The sequence below is a fragment of the Schistocerca nitens genome, chromosome 4 (assembly GCF_023898315.1).
Source record: "Schistocerca nitens isolate TAMUIC-IGC-003100 chromosome 4, iqSchNite1.1, whole genome shotgun sequence".
Taxonomy (NCBI): domain Eukaryota; kingdom Metazoa; phylum Arthropoda; class Insecta; order Orthoptera; family Acrididae; genus Schistocerca; species Schistocerca nitens.
The window spans coordinates 355,397,305-355,419,846 of NC_064617.1; the positions used below are offsets into that span (position 1 = coordinate 355,397,305).

The 22,542-nt window shown below is 43.0% G+C and overlaps 1 protein-coding gene and 1 pseudogene across 1 annotated transcript in view; both read right to left on the reverse strand.

The window, feature by feature from the left end:
* The window catches only part of LOC126251717 (alpha-protein kinase 1-like), a 122,648-nt gene extending 100,884 nt beyond the window's left edge, over window positions 1-21,764 (reverse strand). Inside the window, exon 1 of the mRNA XM_049952312.1 lies at window positions 21,612-21,764. Coding sequence (XP_049808269.1) covers window positions 21,612-21,707 — 96 coding nt within the window. The 5' untranslated portion in view covers window positions 21,708-21,764. The remainder of the gene's footprint in view (window positions 1-21,611) is intronic.
* LOC126253807 (5S ribosomal RNA) lies at window positions 16,003-16,120 on the reverse strand (annotated as a pseudogene).
* Window positions 21,765-22,542: the final 778 nt, after the last annotated feature.

The window sequence follows — 22,542 nt, forward strand, 5'->3', positions numbered from 1 at the left end:
ACGGCTTAGTGAGATCTGCGCCACACTCGAACCCTACAATTAGCTCCTACCAGCTGAAATCGAGACTGATCTGACCAGGCCACAGTTTTCCAGTCGTCTAGGATCCATCCGGTATGGTCACAACACCAGGAGAGGCACTGCGGGTGACGTGTTGTCAGTAAAGCTACTCGCGTCAGTCGTCTGTTGTCATAGCCCATAGCAGCCACTGCCTCTTATAATTCTGGTGATTCACTTTTTCATAAAAATCTAGTGTAGCGTAATTTTTTGTAACCACACTATCTCATCAAAAGTGTTCGGACACCCCTTTGAAACGCGGAATTGACCACTAGATGTCACGAGATGCGGACCCACCAGTATAACAGAAGGTAGAGAGTATTGTGTTGTCGGCAGAGAAGGAGTGACAGCAGAGTGGGTCGCTCAGAAGAGCTGTGACTCCAAACGTGGACTAGTCACTTAATGTCACCTGAGTAACAGATCCATCATGGACATTTTAACCCTTCTAAAGCTGCCCAAGTCGACTGTTGGTGATTTTATTAAGATGTGGGAACGAGGAGGAATAACCACAGCTAAACCAAGACCAGGCGGACCTCATTTACTGCCGCACAGGGACCATCGACGACCGTTAAACACTAGACTACTGTCTTTCAACGCCAAGTGAGTACCTTCCATAGTATGGTTATTTTTGTTTGAAATCACTGTTCTTTTTGTTATCCAATTTACCAAATCTAAAGACGTATTTAGTGCAAATGAATAAGGGAAATGAATAATTTACCGTATGTGTCAAAAAGGAAGGTCCGTATGGCACTGATGGCTAGGAGACCTCCACAGATAGGATCAGCTGTCCAGATATACGACGTAAATAATTATTAATCTTTGTTTTACGTGCATGTTGATTATTCAACCAACTAAACGTAATTTACACGTGGAATACCTACACAGATTACCAAAGTAAAGGCCCCGGTCGCATTTTTTCTGTCTTTTTGTGAAGGCTATCTCAGGGACTACTGCAGGCATTTTAATATGGTTCTCACTAACAGACAGACTGATTCACGAAGGAAGTTTGTGTGTATAATTTATAATTATAGTAATGTCGAGTGCGTAATGAACGTACTTCTATCTGTTCCGTATTTAAGTAGAGTTTGGAGTGACATCTCGTGGCAATGGCGGGAGCGACGAACTTGTCAGCAACAGGATAGACGGCATGTGGCGGATAAAGCAGTAAACAGCCGCCGTAACTCCGGAGAACAGCGAAGCTAGACTGGAATCTAGACATCTACACGTATCTTCTGCCCCATAAATTAAGGCGCTCCACCGTGTTTTTCTGTCTCTTTGTGAAGGCTGATCTCAGGAACTACTGTACGGTTTTTGATACGGTTTTCATAAATATACTGATGCACGAGGAACGTTTCCGTATATAATTTATTACCGTCACGTCAGACAAGCCGCTGGGTGCAGGTGCATAGTGATACCTGTGCAAAGCCGAGGCAGATCGCTAGTATGACACACACACACACACACACACACACACACAAACAAAAGTAAGTTAGTTAATCAAAGAACCAACCATTGTATGTTTCTTTATTTTCCCATGGATCATAACTCTTGTTGCCGGCCGGAGTGGCCGAGCGGTTCTAGGCGCTACAGTCTGGAACCGCGCGATCGCTACGTCGCAGGTTCGAATCCTGCCTCGAGCATGGATGTGTGTGATGTCCTTAAGTTAGTTAGGTTTAAGTAGTTCTAAGTTCTAGGGGACTGATGACCTCAGATGTTAAGTGCCATAGTGCTCAGAGCCATTTGAACCATAACTCTTGTTCAGCACGGAGCGTTAGGGTCGCAGAGATATCGAGGTCACTCAGGAAAACAGTCTCTATAAATCCTCTTCTGAGAATTTTGTAAACACTTCGTTTAGCGCCGCTGACTGGGGCGAGATCTGAGCGCTGCGGCGTGATCGGCGTGAACGCCCCGGCAACCGCATTCGCAGCGTAGCGTGAAAGCACGCCTCCCGGCCGGAAACCTTCTAGAAAATGGCCGGGAAAAGTGGAACACTGCAGGCTGTCGGCCGCGCGCGGCTGTTTCCGCGGGATTTGCATTCGGCTCCGCGAAACACAGAGCTTGCGGTTGGTTCGCTCGCAACATGCCAAGTACCTCATGCGACGGGAAAATGTTACTCCACCTGTTCGAAGTGCTGTTTGAAGACAAGGTTTCTCCTGTAGAAATCTGTAACTTTTCACTTTTGATGATGCAAACACAACATACTGTACGATTACTTCCAACAAGTATTTTCGAATAACATTGTCATTTTATCAGCTTCATATCGCATCCAGTCTCGAATGCATTTTTTGTCAATCTTTTCTCCATCTCACACTCTCATACGGAAGTAAAGGTATTCAGTAGTTTTTTTCCCCCTCAGTCCCAATATTAAACGAAGTGAGGAGACCAAGTTCTCGATTGTCTACATTAATGTGCGTAACCAAAAAACACGGATAATCAGAAATACACATATTTTTACCGGAAACTACTATTTTCTGTATTTACAAAATATGAAAGCCTTCTGGATTACTTATGCGTTACTCTCCGGAAACTGATAACTGATTTACAAAATCACACTGTTTCGTATCACTTCCTTTCAGTTAATTTCCGCGAAAAATTCGCCCTGTTCTTTCTGTTCCTTTTCTGGTTAACTTTTTTCCTGATTTTCCGACGAGTCAACAAAACATCGGTATAGCTGCGTGACACGTGAAGCTGTATTCGTCTGACCGATCTTGTGAAACAGTGTTCTGGCTGTAAAGACGTGTATGACGAAAACATCCACGTGTTATAAAATAGCGATGCCAATGAACTGGGGTGAGGGTATAGTGGACACAGTATGTTTGGTAGAGGAAGAGAGTGAAAACTACGCGATACAAGAACCCATTTTCAGTCAAAACGTGACACTGAAACGCATTCGTCTGTTATCAGAGAGTGCCGGACAAAATTCGTTCGACTATTGCAATGTTTTTAAGGTAAATCATTGGTCACATGCATAATAGTGTATTCTAAACGGAAATATACGTTGTAACACAACATTTTAGGTTTCTTCATTTTTTATTTTTTCAAACATGTTTACTCTGCGAATTAGCAGCATCAACTGTGTTTGGTCTTCAGCAACACTTTGACCACTGATTACATAACTTCACTGTTTAATCGGTTCCGACATGTTTTCATCACGTCGAATGTGGAATTTTGCTTGCTTCTAGCCTTCAGCTAAGAGAACTGTGTTACAGCACAGCCAGTGATAATTTCGCTATTTTCAGTAATATGACAGTTTTTCTGCTTATTTCTCCGCATTTTGCTCTTTGTTCGCAACGAAAACTTTGGAAAAGATATAAACGCAGTTGTCTATCACTACAATGTTAATGAGTCATAACTGGAATCAGTCAGTTAGTACAAATACTTGGTCGGAAAAATACGTGCGGATATGAAAAAATTTTTTACAAAGATTCAGTCGTAGGTAAAGCAGATGGCAGACGATTCATTGGTAAGATTCTGGGGTAACGCAGTCTACAAAGGACAAAACATTCGTGTGACCCATGCTCAAGTGTGCGCTACACATTCTAGATATGAATAACAGATGATTGTACACGTACATGATGTCTTGCGGAATACTTATGTAAATGTGGATTAGAAGCGAAGTATTTTCGTAGCAGGAAAGTGGTTGGGTAAAGACGCAGCTGTGACCTTGTGCAGATTTCCGTATAGAATGATTTTTCTGAACCTCAGAAGCACATTCAAAAAATTTCCAGCATTTTTTATGGTTCTGTAGCTCAATCGGTAAAGACGGAATCTGTGTATAATAGCTTTGTTGTCCGCCCTTCCGTCTGTCTGTCTGTCTGTCAGACTGTTAAGATCCTTTTTCTTTCTCAGGAACGGGTAGCGGTAATTTATGTCAAATACTGCTGTCTACGGCCACTTGGCGGGGTAAGTAATTTAAGATGTAAGCCAATGCAATCGAAACACATAATGCCATATATTCCAGATATTTTGGTATCCGTAAGCTCACTAATCAAAGCCTACAACTAAACGACATATATGCGTAACGGGCTTCGTGTTATAGCGATGAAGAGAGTGCTTAAAAACTCGAGAGGTCACGGGGTCGAATTTCGGACGGACCACAGATTTTTCAGTTTTCCTTTTAACCTAGCCTTCACCTCTCGACGAGCACCCAGCAATGACACTTGTTTTGGATTCTACGTTTAACTGTAGATCCCCTTTCCCCAGTTGCATAACTGGGGTAGTTTAGGGACACGCAACTCACCGAAGTGGCATCCAATAAAAAGAATTGCACCAGGCCACTGAGTCACACCAACTTATTATTAATTATTATTATTATTATCATCATCTACAGTGTATACATGATTAAGTGGGTGCGCTAGTCCTAATCCGTTTTGTTTTATTTTAGTTTATTTTATTGTTTTTTTTTTTAAATTAAGTCGGTAAGGCAATGTGATGTTCAAAGCTCTACTGAGTGATATGATATAAAAAAAAAAAAAAAATTCGGATGTGTGTGAAATCTTATCGGACTTAGCTGCTAAGGTCATCAGTCCCTAAGCTTACACACTACTTAACCTAAATTATCCTAAGGACAAACACACACGCCCATGCCCGATGGAGGACTCGAACCTCCGCCGGGACCAGCCGCACAGTCCATGACCGCAGCGCCCTAGACCGCTCGGCTAATCCCGCGCAGCCACATGACGACGAACGTGAAAACTGTTTACTGGCGGCCCATCTATATTACAAATGTTATTTACCACAGTTAGTATCCTAGAAGTCCCTTGTGGCCGGCCGGAATGACCGAGCGGTTCTAGGCGCTACAGTCTGGAACCGCACGACCTCTACGGTCGCAGGTTCAAACCCTGCCTCGGACATGAATGTGTGTGATGTCCTTGTTTAAGTAGTTCTAAATTCTAGGAGACTGATGACCTCAGAAGTTAAGTCCCATAGTGGTCAGAGCCATTTGAAACAGTCCGTCGGGAGTTATTTGCTGTCAATATTCAATTGTTTTCTAAGTTTATGCCATCCATTTCGTTGTCCTTCATTCTCCTTTCTTATACTGATGCTTAGTCATACACTACACGGCGGCAATTCATTAACTAACATACGAAATTTCCGATTTTTTTCGTTTCTTATTTTAGTCAAGGATGTCTGAATACTTGTTCCTTCTTTCAATTCTCTTGCTGAAATGGGTGGCTATATTTCCTTCCTGTACATTTGTAATGTCATTTATCTTAGGGCATGCGTAAATAAGGCTGTTGGAAAAGAAAATCTCAACGTATACACTTAGCTGGTGTTCCAGGCTAGTAGCTGCCGCCTTACTAAAATATGATACTCGTCTTTTTCACCTTGCTAACACGTTTGCTACACTCAGCGAAAATGCTATCAAAAGCCGCCTGACACAAGATTACGCCATAAAAACGAGCTCTATCTCCTGCCGTCAGACCTTTAACTAGCTGTCCTTGAAGTTTATAGGAGCTCAACTCGGAATACGACTACACTTACTTCAGTGCGTTATTGTCAACACGTGTGCGACAAGAGTGTGGCTACTCCTGTTTTTTACAAGAAAATGTTACGAATATCTCGTTCAGGAGTTGAACAAAACGTTTGTCGTCGTTCCTACTCCGTTGAGTAACAATACGACAATCTCGAGTAAGCGAAAGTGTTTCTTATTCAAATGGAGCTGGAATCGAGCACAGCAACAAAAATTCTAGCCAACAACGGTAGTGTTCTCATTAATCAGCACGTACAGCCGCAAACCTAGAACTGCCACGTTACTTGTCCTTTGTCGGTCTTTTTAGATAAATTCTGGGAAGTATTCAACACACGGGACTCGTCTCCACTTTTTCATCAATCAGTGAACCTCGATGATTACTATTCCATCGTGTTGCCTTTACGCCATTTCGCTTGGCGCAACCGCATCCGTTGTATTCTGTCAAGAAACTCGGTGCTGTTTTCTATGCGGAAAACATCGTCAGTTTCGCAACGACATACGTGTACAGAAAAGTGAGGTCAGTGCTGCTGACATTTCTACTACACAGGGAAACCTAAGATTGCAGGCAGCGATATAGTTTTCACCAGCAACAGCAAAAACAATTAAATTTCTAAAATAATCAGTTCTTATGTACTCAAACTTATTCTCAGTCCCTTTGCAATTTTGGACTATATTGCGTTGACTGTATTCCCGATTAGCTGTTCAATAACAAAATGGACTCTTTACATGTGAAAGTGTCGATTCTGACTGTACCATTGTGCTAGATCTGATCCAGGTCTCAGACTTCCTTCACTCAACAGGATAACTCACTCCAGAACCGATCTCAAGGTCCTATCTGTTACATCTTAGTAGGTAACTTAGATGTGAGGTTAGTAATCGGAAGATTAAGCGGTCCGCCCTCGTATGTGGTTAACGAGACTCTTTGTTAGTTCAGCTTGTTGACATTGTGCCGTCGGCTCACATTACGATTTTCCTTTTTTCACTCAACATCTCCCTATGAATTTTTCACGTAAATTAATAATCATCCTCTTGGGCATAGCAAAAGCTTATGACCCCCAAAAATGGACGAATTGACGGGTTCGTAGATTACATAGTGCTAAGTCCCTTCAAGCCTTATACGTCTGTAATCGTCTTCATGATTGATCATCGTATTCCACTAAAGGAAGTTTCGATATTGACCACTGATGTGACTTTCAGAACTGCGATACTAGCTTTGTCCCCACGCAAGGTAGCGTCCTGTCATGGTACGCGTGGCGCCCCCCGTCGGAGGTTCGAGTCCTCCCTCGGGCATGGGTGTGTGTGTTGTCCTTAGCGTAAGTTAGTTTAAGCTAGATTAAGTAGTGCGTAAGCCTAGGGACCGATGACCTCAGCAGTTTGGTCCCATAGTCCTTACCGCAAATTTCCAAAAAAAGATTCTAGCTTTGTCGGCAGAGAGGTCGATGTAGAGGAATGAGTCGGATTTCACCAAATCTGAGCAGGGTGTAATACTCAGAAAAAATTTCAACGGACGACAAATAATTTTCTCGAGATTTCTGCGTTTTCCCAGTTTCAGTGTTGTCTTGTGGGCTGTCCATTATCCGTGACATAACAGGATCTTTCCAGTGGTCGTCACCCTTTTACTACTGGCGTGGCGCATTGTCAGAAGTAGAATATATTGTGAGTAGCACAAGTTTCTACGTGTTTTAAACACGAAGAATGAAAGTTAAAATTCAAAAACTTTTTTGTTTTGGTAGTGACATAGTTAAAAATTCGTGTAAAATGAAATATGTAGAGTTATTTTGTGAAATAAACATAATGAATGTTTGTAGAGCACAATTTCATCTACGGAGAAACAAAATTGTTATTGGTGTTGAGTCTTCAGTCTGAAGACTGTTTTGATGTAGCTCTCCACGTTATTCCGTCCTGTGCAAGGTCAGCTCTGGGAAACTACTGTAACTTACATCGATTTGCACCTGCTTATTGTAATCGAACTAGTTTCCCTCTAAAATGTTTACCCCTTACACTTCCTTCCGTTACCAAATCGGTGATAGCTTGATGTTGTAGAATGTGTCCCCTCAATCAACCACTTTTTTTAGACAAGTTGTGGCACTGTTTTTCCCCCATGTCGATTCAGAACTTCCTCATTAATTACGTGATCTGTCCATCTACTTTTGAACATCTTTCAGTAGCAACATATTTCAAAAGGTGCTTCTTGTCTGAGCTGTTTATCGTTCACGTTTCACTTCTGTACAAGGCTGTTCTCTCGACTTTCACAAAAGACTTCCTAACACCTAAATTTATATTCGATGTTAACAAATTTCTCTTTTTCAGTAACCTTATTGCCAATCTGCATTTTATGTCCTCTCTACTTCGGCCTTAGTCAGTTATTTTCCTGCCCAAACAACAAAATTCAAAGACTACTTTTGTTTCATAACCTAATCATATTATCGTTACATCATTTAATTCGAGTATATTCCATTACCTTTTTGTTGGTATTCATATTATATCTTCTTTTCAAAACGCTGTCCATACTTTATTACTTCTCTTCCAAGTCCTTCACTGTCTCTGAGAGACAGCAAACTGCAAGGTTTTTATTTCTTCTTCCCGAACGTTAATTCACTTTTCAGATTTCTTCTTGGTTTTCTCTATTACTTACTCAATGTAAAGTGTGAATAACATAGGGGCGAGGCTACAACTCTGTTCACTCCCTCTCATGTCCTGTAAACCTTGCAACTGCAGCCTGCTTTCTGTACGAGTCGTACGTAACTTTTCGATCCCTGTATCTTACCTCTGCTATCTTAAGACGAATAGACAAGAGATCAACAAACCTGAAAAACACCTCAAGTCTAAATTGCAGCCTTTTCATATCTGTTGATGGATTGTTGCATTTCTTCATATTTACATGATGTAGTTGTGGATCGATTCCCGTATTCTGTGGTTGATGTTGGAGCCTAGTGGTTTCGAAATCGATTGCAGTTAAAGTGGGAAAGTGGGCATAGAAATAAAAAGAGGGTAAATAATTTCCCACCGTGAAAATGGCACAGTCTGATGTCCCAACTTCTTCCATCATGAAACTTTCTGGCAGACTAAAACTTTGTGCCGGACCGAGACTCGAACATGGACCTTTGCCTTTCGCGGGCAAGTTCTCTACCAACTGAGCTACCCAAGCACTTGCCCGCGAAAGGCAAAGGTCCCGAGTTCGAGTCTCGGTCCGGCACACAGTCTTAATCTGCCAGGAAGTTTCATATCAGCGCACACTCCGCTACAGAGTGAAAATCTCATTCTGGATTCTTCCATCATTGTGGAAGTTCTCACCCGATCTTCTTCTGACTATAGTTACATTGGATTTGTATCGCATCGAAAGATGGGCACTGCAACATATACGATAACTTACTGAATATGGCGAGAGAAACAAGTGCTGAGTTGAAGATGTGAGCATACGAGTTACGGATAGGTCGCTACGCATTACTCCAATAGACGAAAAAGATTAAGAAGAGGGTGAAGAGAAAAGGTTGTCAACTGTCTGGTGGATCTGTACATGGTTATAGGCAGGTAACAAAGCATCTGTGTATACGGTGGTGACGCGGCAGCGACGGAAATGCCCGTGTGTGGAGCGGCGGTGCCTGGCACACAAGGACAACCTCTGGCCGGCGAAGAGTGCGCCCGTCACAACCCAACACCAACACACATGTCGCCGTGACGCAACTTTCCAGCATCTTATCGCCTTCACTTCCACACCGTCTGACAGGCACTAAGTGGCTTTGAGGACATTTTTGTAGAAAGTGTTCCTTGACATTCTCTGTCCTTCTATCCTCCAGAACTCGTCATGGGCCCTTGACCTTTGATTCATTTTCGCCCTCTTCGTTCTTTTTACTTTACAGCGCTGTTCGGACTGAGTATACCACATGTAGAACTTCACATGGTCATTGTGTTTAGCTCCGACTTCGTTCACTCGATGAAAGACTGCGGATAGGTTTGGGATTTAATACCAGACCAGACGAACATGTAGTGACTGCGACAGGTAAATCAGTAACCAAAAAAAATGGTTCAAATGGCTCTGAGCACTATGGGACTCAACTGCTGAGGTTATTAGTCCCCTAGAACTTAGAACTAGTTAAACCTAACTAACCTAAGGACATCACAAACATCCATGCCCGAGGCAGGATTCGAACCTGCGACCGTAGCGGTCTTGCGGTTCCAGACTGCAGCGCCTTTAACCGCACGGCCACTTCGGCCGGCAAATCAGTAACCGTTTTCCCCTAAGCAGCCGACTATTGTCGATGAAAATGTTTTGGCTTGAAGTTTAGCGTCACCGTCTACCAATGTATGAACCAGTAATAATATTTTGTTCTCAAACGAATAACCCCGGAATTCATGTCCTACAAACAGGAACGGAAAACGTTCCGTCGTTCTGTAGCGTACGTAAGTTCACTGATGTAGACAGGCGTTTAATGAGAGAGTTATCAGCAATTACGGTGTTTGATCAACTCAGCATCATATGGACAAGGCCACGGTTTTCTCCTTGTCGTGGCAAAGTGCACAACAGATTTAATTTATGTGAAAATTACTCCCATCTCAGTCACTAACTAGTTCACACCTTACTCTCATGTATTTCTTTTAGTTCCATTTTTTACGATACATCAGGCTACTCTTCAAGTAGTAACTTTCCACTTATTTTACTAAACATCCGCTACGGTCGCAGGTTCGAATCCTGCCTCGGGCATGGATGTGTGTGATGTCCTTAGGTTAGTTAGGTTTAATTAGTTCTAAGTTCTAGGCGACTGATGACCTCAGAAGTTAAGTCGCATAGTGCTCAGAGCCATCTGAACCAACCATCTACTAAATATCCTGTCTACTATTTTCCACACAAGACTGTGTATACCCTGTCTTTTGTCACAAGACAGTAGAACAAACATTTCAAACTTTCTTTCAGGAATCGAATTTTTAAATGTAAGGAGTATAAAACTGCTTGACGCACTCTCATCTTCCGTTAGTTTGTACTTTACAATAACTAAAACACTTCAAGGATAATTACGTTGACTTGGTCCACTCGGTGTTTAAAGAGGGAAAATACTGTGCACCACATTACTGATTCCGCCAGCAACAACATCTTAAGTGGTACAAGCCTTTACCACATTCATAAGCTATGGGAAATGAATCAGTCATTGCTCGAATATCGATCGCGCTATTTTTCTTCTTTTTTTTGCGAGTTATGGGAGAAAACCAAGGGCAGTCTAAACTATAGTGACCAAAGTGGTCTCAAAAACGTGGTGTTCAAAAAATGGTTCAAATGGCTCTGAGCCCTATGGGACTTAACATCTGAGGTCATCAGTCCCCTAGAACTTAGAACTACTTGAACCTAAGTAACCTAAGGACATCACACACATCCATGCCCGAGGCAGGATTCGAACCTGTGACCGTAGCGGTCTCGCGGTTCCAGACTGGAGCGCCTAGAACCGCTCGGCCACTCCGGCCGGCCACGTGGTGTTCCTTGTTGTGGAAGGTACACGAACGAGAGTCAAGCATTTCTACCCTTCTTTCTGGCCACCTAGCAAGTAGACTACCATTTCAGTGAAGCTGACCAACGTAACAGGCGGTATGTCCTTTCCTTTGTTTCTGTCTTTTGCCTAACATGAGCCTTTCCATAGTTCTGTGGGTTGCTCCGAGCTTTTATTTGGAGAATTTATTAAATATTCCAGGTCTCGGAGACGTAAGTTAGCACTGTTTGAACGCACTCTTCAAATTTACTTTCATCTTTGATCTGAAGACTGAATCTCTCTGGCAAAGTTTTCCATCCTAGTTTGATGTACCAGAAGACTTCAGATCTTACATCACCCTTAATATTTACGAGACCGTTGAGGCATGTACTCGCTGACATTTTTAAAAGGCATGTTGCAAATGGAGACATTTTCTGCTCTGATCCATTCGTTGGACATAATTTTAGTTTTGGAAAGGTTATGCTGAGGTCAGCTAGCTGAGATTTAGAAACAAGAACAGTAAGCAAAGCCAGGAGTATTTCGCTGTCAGACAACATGACAATTTCTCTGCGAATCTCAAGTTGTTTTTCCTCCTCCCAATTATTTTCTTATCTCCCGTCTTCCTAGTTTGTTTTCGATATTGCCAGTTCCAAGAAAGGTAAGAATAGGTAACATGGAACCACATTCTTTGATACATCTTTACATGGGAAAATCTTTCGCCCGTTCTCTAACACCTATAAAGGCTGAGGAAGCCGAACGGAATTTGTGGAACATTCGGATATGGCCAGGTCCAGTTGAGTAATCAGCTAAGATACTGTAATGAATGCTCGAAAATGACTGCGGATTGAAGTCGGGGTCGGGTAACTACTCCTCTGACAAACCGCCCCTCACACACACGTTGTACATTGATGCTAAATGAAGGGGGGTGGTAGAGCAGATGGAAAAGGGGAGGGGATGGACTAGGGGAAGGAGAGAGAGTCAGCACCGGGTAGCCGTTTGCCAGACTGTTCTTATTTACGAAGATATTCCAGTGCGGTACCGGAAACCCAGGTCGCGGCAGGCGCAGCGGGGAAAGCGCCGAGACAAAGAAAGCCGCCAGCTATCGGTCGCTGCCCCGGGAACCTGCTGGCACGGCAGCTCTGCTGAGCCGCACCCATTGTCAGCAACACAGAGGAGCGCGCGGCGCCGCTTTTGCAACAGGGCGCAGTCCAGCGGTGATCCTGTCTGTGATCATTTCCTACCATAAATGTTATCGCGAATGGCACCCTCTGTTCCGTACAATTCAATAGATTATGTGACAAAGTCACTAAGTGCGCCATTTTCAAATACGAACACTAGGAAGTGTAGTTCGTGCGCACATGATGTTACAGAATTCTCAACACAAACTCTACGACTAAACATTGATAGAGACAGTGTTCCCGTTAGGGATGGGTTGCGACAAGTCAATTTAATCGAATGGCTGTGGACGTTGGAAAGACCTGCTAGAATATCACATTGTTAACGTTACATGATTCTTGTTTGCTTCACGTCAGCCACAGTGAACATCGCAGTCTTCACCTTCATCGTATCTAAACTAACTTGAAAGTTAACGCTCAATGTTCAGTGTGCCTGTTACGGAGTATTGAGGCAGGTACCAGAATAGTGGTGGCTGCTGCACCACGTGTTAAGATTGAAGCCTTCCGCATTATCTCACGCGAGCACCTTAGCACTACAGTGCCTAACCTAATAATGTTGTCGCTTATGGGAGTTTGTTAGCCATCCCGTCTACGGTGGCAGGTCGCTGTACGTAATTCGAAGGATTCTCGTAAGTTTTAGTTATCAACCAAAAAATAAAGTTACGTCTATGTTTGTTTGTTTGCAGGTACATGTCTGCAATCTTTGTACGCACTAAAACATTCTAAGTTGAAAAAGTGGAGATGGCGTCATTATTTTAAATTTTTACTGTCCGATGGGTCTTAAGAGTACCGTCCGCCATGCCGGCCGGAGTGGCTGTGCGGTTCTAGGCGCTACAGTCTGGAGCCGAGCAACCGCTCCGATCGCAGGTTCGAATCCTGCCTCGGGCATGGATATGTGTGATGTCCTTAGGTTAGTTAGGTTTAATTAGTTCTAAGTTCTAGGCGACTGATGACCTCAGAAGTTAAGTCGCATAGTGCTCAGAGCCATTTGAACCGTCCGCCATCCGTTTTGTAAACAGCAAGGAGCTGAATTCATGCACTGCGGTCCTGTCAGGACGTCTGTTTTCCTCTGCTGTAGCACAGCAATCTCTTTGGCTGTCATGGTTCAGTATCTTTGATCATAGAGGACAGTAAACAAAAGACTGTCGTAACGCTGTGTCGTAAGAGTTTACGTGCCCTGCTGACGTGAAATAACATAATTACGAGTATTTCGAAGTTTATAATCTGATTTAGAATAGCTTTAGTTAATGTAAAACGATAGACTATTACTAATACAATAAGTAAACAGCTCGGTCAGATACGATGACTATATCCTTACGAGACTGAGAAGTCTCAGTTGTTTTTTTGCCCATAAATTTAGAAAAACAAATATATTGCAATGTAGTACTTCGGTTTTAGGTGCTCTGCTCTTACATTAAATTTTTTGGTACAGATTTTCGTACGTGAGACTGAGAAGGGTTATATTGGGTCGTCTAGGACAGCGATTCCCAAACTTTTCCTTTGACGGAACACTCTGCGAATCCCGATATTTTGACGGAACTCTTTGTTTATTTTAATGATAACTAAAATTTTAAAAACTTGTTTTATGCGGTGATTACTTCAATTTTTAAATCATAACTAATAACACAAAGCATAATGAAATTTTAAAATGTGATTAGTATCGTTAAAAGTAAAAAAAGACGCCATGTCATTATAGTTTTTCACGGATCACTTATTCATTTTCCGTGGAACACCAGTGCTCTGCGGAACACAATTTGGGAAATCCTGCTCTAGTGGCGTGCTATGATACTGTGACTTGGGACTTCCAATGTGTACCAGAACTACAGACATATACCGGAAAAAAAACAAAAAGTTAATTACGTAACTTTATTTTTTCGAGGTGATATTTACACCTTTGAGACTAACTGCCCCCTTAACTATGAGTAGCGACGTCCTTTATCAACTTTTATGTAGCCGTGTCTTCAGTCTCAGATTTAATTACATGTTTTGGATACTGTTGTACGTCGCATGTCGTATTAGTTGTCATTGTTCTCTAATTTTTCCGACAATCAGTTTAGAAAACAGCTCTTACTTCTCGCTCTTTTATGGGTATGGGCCGTGCAGCGACTGATAGAACGAAAGCGGCCCGTGGCAAAAGAAACGATGGCATCAGACAAAGGGACAGGAGGCCGACACGGCGAAGCCCGCGCACGCCGCCGGCTCCCATCCCATCCTGTGGGGTGCGGGGCAGAGAAGGGAAGAGAAGGGGCCCCGCTTTCCCGCGGATGTGGGCCAGGCGGCGCCGCTCACTGCAAGTAGCGCGCCCAACGGGGTCAGCCGTGTCTCTGTCCGTCCCTACACACTGCAGTGCACACCACACCGGCCGCTTCCCTACTTCCCGTGCAACGTACAGAAACGAAACCTGTCCCGTGCGGCTGTCACACTGTGTCCACTGCAGCCTGACGTGTATTAACGGAAGTTCCATCATACGAGGTGTGAAGCAAAATTTATGAATGGATTGAGGATTTCTTCGCAGCGAGCATGCAGCATGTAATCTTCGGTGGAGAGTCGGTTCAGTCGGTAACAAAAACAAAAACAATTTCAGGCGTGCGGAAGGTTAGTAAGGTGGCATCCTTGTTCATCTTATGGAGAGTGTTCTAATGTCTTTGCACCATACGTTTACGGGTGATACATTATGTCATGGGGAACAACTTTCTTTTTTTTTTCTACAAAGTGCTCGCTGAGGCTTCCAGGAGACACTAGGCGTCCTCCTTTAGTATTCGCTGGCCGTGGGATGGCGGCATATCGTTGAACTTATGTAATAGAACCCAGTACATTTTCCTCGATGGTGAGTGTTCATCGGAGGTGAGGGTATCATCTGGAGTGCCCCAGGGAAGTGTAGTAGGTCCGCTGTTGTTTTCTATCTACATAAATGCCTTTTGGATAGGGTGGATAGCAATGTGCGGCTGTTTGCTGATGATGCTGTGGTGTACTGGAAGGTATCGTCGTTGAGTGACTGTAGGAGGATAAAAGATGACTTGGACAGGATTTGTGATTGGTGTAAGCAATGGCAGCTAACTCTAAATATAGATAAATGTAAATTAATGCAGATGAACAGGAAAAAGAATCCCGTAATGTTTGAATACTCCATTAGTAGTGTAGCGCTTAACACAGTCACGTCGATTAAATATTTGGGGGTAACATTCCAGAGCGATATGACGTGGGACAAACATGTAATGGCAGTTGTGGGAAGGCGGATAGTCGTCTTCGGTTCATTGGTAGAATTTTGGGAAGATGTGGTTCATCTGTAAAGGAGACCGCTTATAAAACACTAATACGACCTATTCTTGAATACTGATCGAGCGTTTGGGATCCCTATCATGTCGGATTGAGGGAGGACATAGAAGCAATTCAGAGGCGGGCTGCTAGATTTGTTACTGGTAGGTTTGATCATCACGCGAGTGTTACGGAAATGCTTCAGAAACTCGGGTGGGAGTCTCTAGAGGAAAGGAGGCGTTCTTTTCGTGAATCGCTACTGAGTAAATTTAGAGAACCAGAATTTGAGGCTGACTGCAGTACAATATTACTGCCGCCAACTTACATTGCGCGGAAAGAGCACAAAGATAAGATAAGAGAGATTAGGGCTCGTACAGAGGCATATAGGCAGTCATTTTTCCCTCGTTCTGTTTGGGAGTGGAACAGGGACAGAAGATGCTAGTTGTTGTGCGAGGTACCCTCCGCCACGCACCGTATGGTGGATTCCGGAGTATGTATGTCGATGCTGATGTAGAACTAGCAAGGTCTACTAACCAAGTGCGCTGCATACTACCTACCCCAGGGTACTGACCGAGTGCACCCCGAAAAATGGCAACAGCGCATGGCGGCCTGGATGGTCAACCATCCAAGTGCTGGGCGCGGCCGACAGCGCTTAACTTCGGTGATCTCACGGGAACCGGTGTATCCACTGCGGCAAGGCCGTTGCCCCAGAGTGGTATACAGTACACAAATATTCCTTCCCGAGCTTTCCGAGAGAATCGAAAAGAAGCGGCCAAAGATGGGTCTGGGTGCACCTTTGAACAGACACGCGTGAGCTCTCCTGCTAGTGGGAGAGGCAAAACACAGGCGGTTTTTGAGAAGTTTCCGCTTCCAGACTCATTCATTGACTTTATAATCAAGATCTGAGTCTATATCTCTCTGTACCTAAATGCGTAACAGACCATCCGTGGGCGCCATATTGGTAGCTCCCAAAAGGTGCTGTGTCCTACCAAGGGTTCCTGAACGGCATCCTGAAGTGGAATCTTCACGAAGTTGTTTCACAGGATGCAACGATGCATGCAGCTGCAAAGACAGTACTTTGAACGATTCTATGTCTAGTTTACGTAAATATGGCAACATCAATTACATTCTCAAATTTGCCAAGTGACCCTTGTACAAAGCTGTACAATGCTATACGACGCTCGAAACAAAATAAAGCTGTACTCTATAACAGACTTCATTGTAATGGCCTAACAGCAAACGTGAGAGTTACAGTACATGATATTAAAACGAATCACTGTTTAACATTATACCATTCCGTGCTGTTCAGTATTGTCGCAGTACTGAGCATGACTAATGGCAACACCCTAAAACTTAGGCTAGAATGTAATAGCATTTACGTGCAGCACACTGTAAGTCGAAAAAAAATTATCTATTCCCAGATGTTACAGCAGATCAAAAGTCCCCATCTTCAATTACTGATAACAAACATTTATTACAGCGCAGACGAAGTAAATGGTGATATCGGCCAGGAGAAAGAGCTCAGAGAAAAATGCGTTTAATACAAAAGTTGGTGGTCCGCAGACGGTCATGTAGCGGCCTAAGTGAGATCAGTTCATTATTTGATTTAAGCACCAAAAAGTATTTCACTTCTTAAACGAACATTTACATTAAACGTGAAGGGCTGCTCAAACCGATTACGTAGTAATACGATTTCCGATATGAATAGAAAAACGATTGTGGTTCATAAAAAGGCAAATTTGTTCGTTTCAGACTTCGGTACCAATCAAGCTAACGAACTGAACAAGAACTGGATTTGAGATCCCGCTGAAAAACTTCGTGTTCATTTCCAGTGGGCTTTCTCAGGTTCTTCAAGTTAATTCCGTTTCTTCAACAAAACACTGAGAATTTACCTCCTCAGCACGATCTAACTGGGCAATTTCTGCGACATCCGTGGTCTCTATTTCGACTGACTTGTTAAAAGTCCTGTTCTCCAACTCTCCCATCATCTCTGCAGCTGACTATCTGGACATAGTTCATACTTAGCAGACATAAGGTGCAAATGTTGCAGTTTATAGTTCCAATCTTAATTGTTAGAAATGTCACCGTCTTGTAATATTCAAGGCGGCCGGATAGTTACAACAGCTCGGTTAATTATCTTATGATGATTCTCCGGCATCCGTAGACGTCTTAAGATGACCTTCTGATGGCCAGGTACGGTTTGGCCTCGCGGCTGCGTGTGACAGCTAGCGGGAACATTACAGGTGTTTATCTGACTTTAAACGTGAAGATGAGTCCACTTGCCCGGACGCCAAGGTGAGTGGCTTAGTATCGAGTTTTCTGTCGTCGGAACCAGCGGTGGAGGCTATTCTCTGTTCAGCATTCCACTACTATCTCTGGCAGTACGCAAACACTGCGTCTGTCATTCGCAGAAAAATATCCGTCTTCCCACAGAATCAAACGAGACGACCGAGCAAGACGATTCGTCGGAGCTCTCTGGCGAGTAAATTTCTTGAAATGGTGGACAGTCAGGCAGAATATTTCAACTAAAAACAGCCTACAAAATTAGCTCGTCATTTCTGAGCTGGCGACATCAGTTCATTACATTGCTAGATTTCCTAGATCTGCATGTTCCACATACTGGTGCCTGTACAGTATCACAGCCACGTACAGGACGATACAACGTTGTCTTCAATAAAGAATCTTAAAAGCTTCTCACCATTCGACAAACGCAGTGACTTTCGCCTTCCTCACTGAACCATTAGCAGCTATGGGAACAACGATTATACCTACAATAATGGATACAATTGCAGAACCGTTACAGAGCGAGAGGTTTTGAAACCGCTGGACTGGTGTGTATTTAAAAAGCCTAATAACATTTATTGTTTAGTCACCACTCTGTATTCAGATGCAGATAACAGGAATAGGAAATGATAGGCGTGAAAATATAATGGCACAACATCTACATATATATATATATATATATATATATATATATATATACTCATAAACCAATGTACGCTGCATGGCGGACAGTAAGTCGTATCATTGTTATCGATTTACTTTCGTATTCCATTCGTGTATTGACGGAGACGAAAATGACTTTTTGCCTCAGTTCGCGCCCTAATCTCTGTCACATTCTGATGGTCCTTACGCTAGATGCACGATGGGGGCAGCGTAATGGTCACAACGTCTTCTTCCAATATAGGTTCTCTAAATTTATCCAGCAGGTGATAATTTTCTTATTAATAAAATTGTTGACAACCTACTTCATGCTTTTACTCCGTACTCAGACATACAATATAAGTGGTATTAACATGAATATCCCTTTGTGCAATGTAATGAATTTCGAAGGGACAATAATGGATCATTTAAAAATGGCTGCAAAACCGAAATTTTAATAATGTATCCAGAAGGAAATAAAACAACATTTAAGTGGAGAATGCATCATCATGTAAACAGCTACCAACAAGAATTCTGCGAGAATACGTCATTTTTCTTCCAAGGATCACCATTTAAGTTCCCGAGCATTTATGTTACATTTTCATATGGACTATACCCATCGGTTCTGACCTTAGTACCGCGTTTCTGAATTCGGTCGATGTCTGTTTTCATACCTACTTGATAACGACTTCAAACACTGGAACAACCCTAGAGAATCGGTCGCAATATAGTCTTGTGAGCCACTTCCTATAAGCATGTATTGCATACTTCGAGAACCCTTCCACTAAGTCTGCCACCTGAACGATTTTCTCTACACTGATTTTACGTGACTGTCTCATATTTAATTTCTTACTAATACCACTAAAAACATATAAGATTTGAAATTTCCGAAATGTTCACCACTAGCTTCTAATGAGATATATCGGGTTATTTCTCTTTGTTGTAGACATTATGTTACATGTGTAGCCATTTACATTCTTAGAAATTTTTAAGGAAGTAGTCATAAACTACAGGAAGTGAAAGGTTACTTGTAACTTGTTGTGAAACCCGATTGCAGTTATAAGAGTGAAGGACACAAAATGGAGGCAAAAGTTGAGACGGGAGTAAGGCTGCGTTGTGGCGTTTTTACAATGTAATTCAATACGTACACTGACAAAGCAGCAAAGAAAACGAACTAGAAAATTGGGAAAGGAACTGAAGCTCAGACAAATGAAATAAAAACTTTGAGGCTTTCACTGTAGTTCTGCCAGAGACAAGAAAGGACTTGGAGCCGGTCGCTGTGTCCGAGCGGTTCTAGGCGCTTCAGTCTGGAACCGCGCGACCGCTGTGGTCGCAGGTTCGAATCCTGCCTCGGGCATGGATGTGTGTGATGTCCTTATGTTAGTTAGATTTAAGTAGTTCTAAGTTCTAGGGGACTGATGACCTCAGATGTTAAGTCCCATAGTGCTCAGAGCCATTTGAACCATTTGAATGGACTTGAAACAGCAGTTGAAAGGAATGGACAACGTCAAGAAAAGAGGTTATAAGATGACCAGCAACAAAAGGAAAATAAGAGCAATGGAACATAATCGATGAAATCAGGTTTTACTGCTTAAGATAGATTAGGAAAAGAGACAGTAAAATAGTAGTAAAGTTTCCCTATTCGGACAGCAAAACACCTGACGATGGCCGTAGCGGAATGCAGACTAGCAGTGTCAAGAAAAGCATTTCTGAAAAAGCTAAATACTTTTCCACATCGAATAAACATTTGAATGTTAGGAATCCTGTTTTGAAGGTGGAGTGTGACCTTGCACGGAAGTGAAACATGGACAATAAGCTGTTAAGACAAAAATATAATAGAAGCTCTTGAAATCTAGTCGTACAGAAAAATATTGGAGATTAGATTGGTAGAGTGAATAACTAATGAGGATGAACTGAATCGAAGGGGAAAAAAGAAATTTATGACACATTTTGACTAAATGAAGGGATTAGTTAATATATCAGCTCTTGAGGCGAGGAATCATCAATTTAGTAATTGAGGGAATTGTGGAGGGTAAAAGTTGTTGGGTGAGACCAAAGATGCATACAGTAAGGAGATCCAAATGGATGTAGGTTGCAGCAGTTATTCAGAAATGAGGAGGTCTGCACAAAATAGACTATCGTGGAGAGTTGCTTGAAGCCATTACTTGAACTGAAGACCACAATAACAACAACAAGCAACAACGACAACGACATCAACATCCACATTTAGAGAGAGTTTTTATTGATAACATCAAGGCGAAATTTTTTCCAAGTCTTTCTGCAATCTTTGACAAGGATAGAAGCTGAAGTAAGAATCTAAATATTCATCTTTTGGATCTGCAGCTCTTGTCTTTCTTTCCGTGTTTGCAGTTACATTATGGGATACAGATTCCGCCTTTTAGCAAAACCACTGTTTCTTCTTTTTACCCAAACATGTTTCGGCATCTCTGTGCCATCATCAGTGGGTTTTGTTTATTGAAATCGCGATTTTACATTATATGGTTCTGCAGTACTATCTGTATGGTGTCCTGCACTGATAGCTTGTCATGTTTGGTTGCGACTGACCCTTTTTCTTTTGCGTTCTGAAGGGACTGCACAGACATGTTAATGTACATTTTTATAAACGCCATGGCACTTCACATATCGCGGTGAGGACAACAGGTTTATAAGAGAGAAACTACACAAAGTACGTTAATATATGGGTGCAGTGCCCTCAGAATGCAAAAGAAGAAGGATCAGTCACAACAAAACATGACAAGCTATAAGTGCAGGACGCCATACATATGATCCTGCAAAACCATACAATGTAAAACAAAATCCACTGATGATGGTACAGAGGTGCAGAAACATGTTTGGGTAAAAAGAAAAAAAAACGTGTTCAGTGTTTTCGCTAAAAGGCGGAACCTATATTCAACAATAAATTAAAATTTGTTAGCCACAATTCCAGGGTGATGTAGTGGATAACATATGTGCCTAGGAAGCAGGAAACCCAGATTCAAATCCCATCTTTGGCACAAATTTTAATTAATTACTTCAGATCCTGTCCTTACAAAAGATAACGTTGAAACTCAATATACCTCCAGGAAAATGTAATCACATCAGATCAAAGATCCTTCTGCAGTTGTTTGCGATCGTCCAACGAAGATATTTTTCTGTACACAACAGCATCGTTACTGAACAATGCTATACTGCTGCTGATTCTGTCTAGGTTTATCGGTACGTACAGTGGGATTAGGGACGTTATAAGAGAAGAGCGAGTGACGGTCGGCTGCTTACCGGGGGCGGCTCGCAGCTGAAGGCGGACTCGGAGGGCGCGTAGTCCTTGACGGCGACTGTGGCGAGCGAGTCCTGCTGCTGGTGTTCCTTCTCCATGTCCGGCGTGGCGCTGAGTGAGCGGCGGGCCCGCGGCCGCGCGGCTAAACCCGCCGCCCCCCGCCACCGCCGCCGACACACCGCGGGGAAAGTCGGCGAAACGCAAGGTCAGCGCCGGCACTGCTGGGAGCCGGCAGCCGGCAGCCGGCGGCCACGGCCCTGCAGCCGGTGCATCGCTGCATGGGAACGCTGCGGCCGTCACGCTTCACATTGTCCTGCTTTCCGATTTGTAAGCAAACTGTGAGCAATAAGCCGGAGCGGGATTCACAACAACTCATACCGCTCGAAAGAGGAAAGGTCACAAGACCTGATCTGGTAGCCTTTAGATCAGTGATCGTCAAACTACACTGCTCAAAACAACTCGGGGATCAGGTGAGATATCATACACAAGAGACATACGGTAACGTATTTTATTCAGATATCGGTTACAGTTGTAATTTGTGTGTGATACAGTACGATGTTTTGCTGTCTCACCTCTTTACTTGAGGTTTACATGGCATTTATGTAGAGCGAGGCACCATGGGGCTACCATAATAGTGAAACAGTCATTCTCGTTGCCCTCTAATATGGTGTGTGATCACCTCGGACGGCCAGTACAGTTGCACATCAGTGTGGCATGAACAGTATGAGGTTATCAACCAGCTCTTGAGGGATATTTGGCCATTTTTCCATGAGTGCAATATCCAGCACTGGAACCGTTGTGGGAGGTGCTGGTCTGGCTGCAATGTGTCTGCCAAGTGCATTCCAAACATGCTCAATCGGGTTTAAGAAGGTGAACAAGCTGGCCACTCCATTCGTTCAATTCCCTCAGCTTCAAGCATGTTGTCCACCGGTG